Below are 3,918 nucleotides of genomic sequence, written 5' to 3' on the forward strand. Positions count from 1 at the left end.
TCAACATAATGCCTTTTTGAACGATAGTTCTAAAAATGTCTATTTTAATATTTACTTGTTACAAGACATGTACATATTTGTAATATATAATTGAATAAATTTTATTGGTTGTGAAATCAAAGTTTGACTCTTTTATTTTATTTAATAAGGCGCACCGAGTGGATATAGTTATTTATTTTACCTTAAAGTAGTACTGATTTCAGCCAGAAGATGTCGCCGTGCAGTCGGAACATAAGAGTCGAATTCTTGCACCCGATGGAAGCTGATGAAATGAATGAACTTGCGTGGTACGCTTGATTTGATGTCAACCGCCCTAGGTAGAACCAAGGGACCATTTAAATAAGAGGCCTTTAATTAAATAAACCCTGTTTGCATTATCGATGATTTGAGGGATAATGCCTGCATAATCATCCATAATTTAAGGTCTAGCCTTTACAAATATAGCAATTGTAATTCTTAAACTTTGAAGTGAATGAAGATTCGACCTTTGCCTATTTAAAAATGTGTCATTTGTTTTTGGCGTCGAATAAGTTTCGGATGGGGGAAGGCAGTAATGAGGGTTAAATAGCCATACATCAACACTTGAGCGCGCCTCTCAGCAGGGAACTGTGTTCATCTTCACAGCTTCCGAGTCCGCCTTTCACACCTAATAGGGTGCTACCGCCCCCCATTCATGGGACCCTTTATACGACCGGCGTCAAGGGGCTGCTAATTGGAGGTTTACATTTCCAAAAGAAGGAATTTGCGTGTAAAAAGCGAATCATCGTAGCCAGTTGTTTTTTGTTTAAACCATTGGTCAATCCCCCTTCCAAAAAAAAAGTCTACCTACATTGGGCGATTGACTAGAAGCGAGAAGCAGGGTAACATTTATGCGGAGACGTTTACTCGGTGGAAGCGACAGCCTCTCAGTGTGTGCTGGAATTTATGGTGTCAGAGTGGAAATCTTTCATCTTCCGCTATCGCTACTCACTAGTTACCTCGAAGCGAGACGCGTCTGTGTCGGTGTTGGAAGGAGCGCCAGTGTCCGTCTCGTGCATAGTTGTTGGAAGTGAAAATGGACCGTTCGCCTTTAAGGCGCCCGACTGCCTGTTGCTTTGTGCTGCGGAGAGACTGACGCCCTCTGGACAGCGGACACTGCAGCGGCATCACTCCATACTGGAAAGTGGAGAAGTTCACAGGGGGGGTAAAGGAGAGATCGTTTCCCGAGGATTTTTTTTTCCCAAGCCCATCATCGCTTTGTTGTGGTAAGTGTTTTATGTACGTTGTGTTTTTTTTTTTTTGCATATCTGCTCGCGAGACTGTCGTGCGTGCGAGAGAAGTCCGATAAGAGCCCAGTTTGGAAGAAGTAGTCCTGAGAGGGGACTGAGTCCAACAACTGCGTCTCCTGGTCGGGGAGCTAATGTTGCTCACATGGTTTCTCTCCGTGATGTTTAGCAATGTGCAACAAGTGGGCGAGCGTGATGGGTACAGATCGCTCTCTGTTAACCAAGATGCCAGGTTTTTATGATCAGCGTTAGATAGGCTATATCTGTCAAATACAACGTCTTTAGTCCATGTGCGAACAAAAACAAATAGGTAAAGGTGAATATACCGTGCGGTGAAAGCAAGACGACCACACTTAAAAAGGTTGCCTTATAAAAATAATAATTGGTTCGTAATTAAATTAAACCACTCCTATAAAGTAGTACTCCAATAAAAAACAACAATCAAAATACGGGAAAGGCAATTATATATAGCAAGACGAGAACGCAACGTAAATCGCATGACAAGCTCTGCCTCGAGAAGATGCTGCAGATAACTTCAGGAAGAATGCAACTTCCTACAGCTAGGACGGGACTGGGAAACGCATGACTGCATGAGAGCTCGTCGGCTATTTACAACATTTCCATCAACTCGGATGATGTTAGCCTATGTGTCATGCCCCCCCCCCCCCCCCCCCCCCCCCCATGTGTGCAAGTTTTAACCTCTCCACGTCAGACAATATATCATTCAGCGAAGATTTACTCAACAAACCCGTGTCTGGAATTCCACTGATGACGGATTTTGTTTATTTAAATCCAAACGACGAAACAGCCCTCTGACCTTCACACCACACACCACCGCCACCGCCTCAACCACCACCACCTCCCCCCACCACCACCACCACCACCTACGCCACCCTTTACTCACCCAATACCGCAATCTTTGCTTCGTCTCTCTCCCTCTCCCTTTAGGTGTAAGAAGCCCCTGTGCTGTGTCCCAGTAGCCTTGGAGATGAGGCCCAGCACGCAGCTCCTGCTCCCGGCCTCGCTGGCAGTGCTCCTGTGCCTGCTGGCCTCCATGCCCGCCCCGGCCAGCGGCTGCAACAAGGCTCTGTGTGCCAGCGACGTCAGCAAGTGCTTGATCCAGGTGAGGGTCTTGAGTGTGTGTGTGTTGGTGGGTGGTACACCACAGCGGTCTTATTTTTATATGTTGTTGCGGTTGTGTATGGGTTAGGGTCTAGTATAATGTAGTGTTACTGGCTTTGTGTTAGCAATCGTTGGATTGTGTTGAGTGCCGGATTAGCACAACACACAAACGCACGCACATGCTCATGCACACGCACGCATATAGCCTACACATGCACAAGAGTGAGGTTTAAAAGTACAATTTTTGTTCAGAACATTGGTTTCCATTCATGGAGTAAATTCCGTCTACAGAACCGAGTACAGCTGCCCATAAATGTTAAATGTTGGTGCACTTTCATTGTCAGGTTATGTGTCAATTCCTTGACAAGCAACACATTAACAAATTATAATGTATAACTTCAATTTATAATGACGAGTAAACCAATCAAAACGGATACCGCTGTTATTTCTTTGGTATACCGACCAGGGCTTGCCTTGACTCGTCAGTTTTGATCGACCTTTTCATGCAAATGGGTAGTGATGCAATTTCACAGCAGTAGTATTTAAAGCTATACTTAGCACTACTCAATCCCTCCTTTCCATTGACATGAGAGGCAAGGGTGGGATTTTTTGAACAGCATTTCCTTCATTACATCACTGAGCATTACTGTGTGTTGAAGAGAGCGGGGGTCACTTTCTCTTTCAGCTCTCAGTTTTCTACTCTCATAGTATTTAACTTGGCCAAGCCGGCACTCTCCGTTATCATACTTCCTTCCTCCTGCCAGCGTTATTTGTAGGTCTTGGGACACTCAGTCAATCGTCTGATGCTCATGGTTTCATCTCTCAGAGTAGTATATCTTTAATTTCTCCAGGGTTTGGATTGCAATAGACAGTATTACATTTTCTAAATCAGCCAATAAGATGATTTAGATGACAAGATAATTTTGACATTAGGATGATTTAAACGTCAAAACGATTCCGACTTAAACACTCTGGAGCTGGACCCTGAGAATGAGTCCTGTTCCTGTCAGAACCACCACGCCTGGTCTCTGTGTACAAATCAGGAACCAAACACTTTGTGGTACCCCTGGCACATTAATCTGTGGGTCGTATTCTTATCTGTAAAATCCTGACCTTCTCCAGGAACGTCGTCTATAATCTACTAATCCAACACGTCTAGGCTCCTGTGTTTTCCTCTACTGTGTTGTTTTCCGCGTGAGGGACACGATCAAAGGGAATCGGCAGCTCAGCAGTAGTTGGTAGGGGGGGGGGAGCCAGGGAGCAATGAGGCCAGAGACCAAGTTTGAGGCGATCTAGACATGGGAACGTTTAATTCCCAATTATTGTTATTTTTGGTTGAAGAATGCAGATGCTTTCTTTTGATGAGAAGGAAAGTGTGTGTGTGTGTGTGTGTGTGTGTGTGTGTGTGAGTGTGTGTGTGTGTGTGTGTGTATAAAAGCTCATGCCTACTGAAAGATTTTTTTCTTTTTCAAGAGAGCTGCAGTGCGGTAAATTCTTAAATCAACGTAAATATACCATAACCTAGGCTAAT

The 3,918-nt window shown here is 44.4% G+C and overlaps 1 protein-coding gene across 1 annotated transcript in view; it reads left to right on the forward strand.

The window, feature by feature from the left end:
- The first annotated feature begins 915 nt into the window (after positions 1 to 915).
- The window catches only part of twsg1a (twisted gastrulation BMP signaling modulator 1a), an 11,188-nt gene continuing 8,185 nt past the window's right edge, over positions 916 to 3,918 (forward strand). The window contains exons 1-2 of the mRNA XM_079751116.1: positions 916 to 1,244; positions 2,214 to 2,388. Coding sequence (XP_079607242.1) covers positions 925 to 1,244; positions 2,214 to 2,388 — 495 coding nt within the window. The 5' untranslated portion in view covers positions 916 to 924. The remainder of the gene's footprint in view (positions 1,245 to 2,213; positions 2,389 to 3,918) is intronic.

The sequence above is a fragment of the Pollachius pollachius genome, assembly GCF_949987615.1.
Source record: "Pollachius pollachius genome assembly, chromosome: 14".
NCBI classification, from domain to species: Eukaryota; Metazoa; Chordata; class Actinopteri; order Gadiformes; family Gadidae; genus Pollachius; species Pollachius pollachius.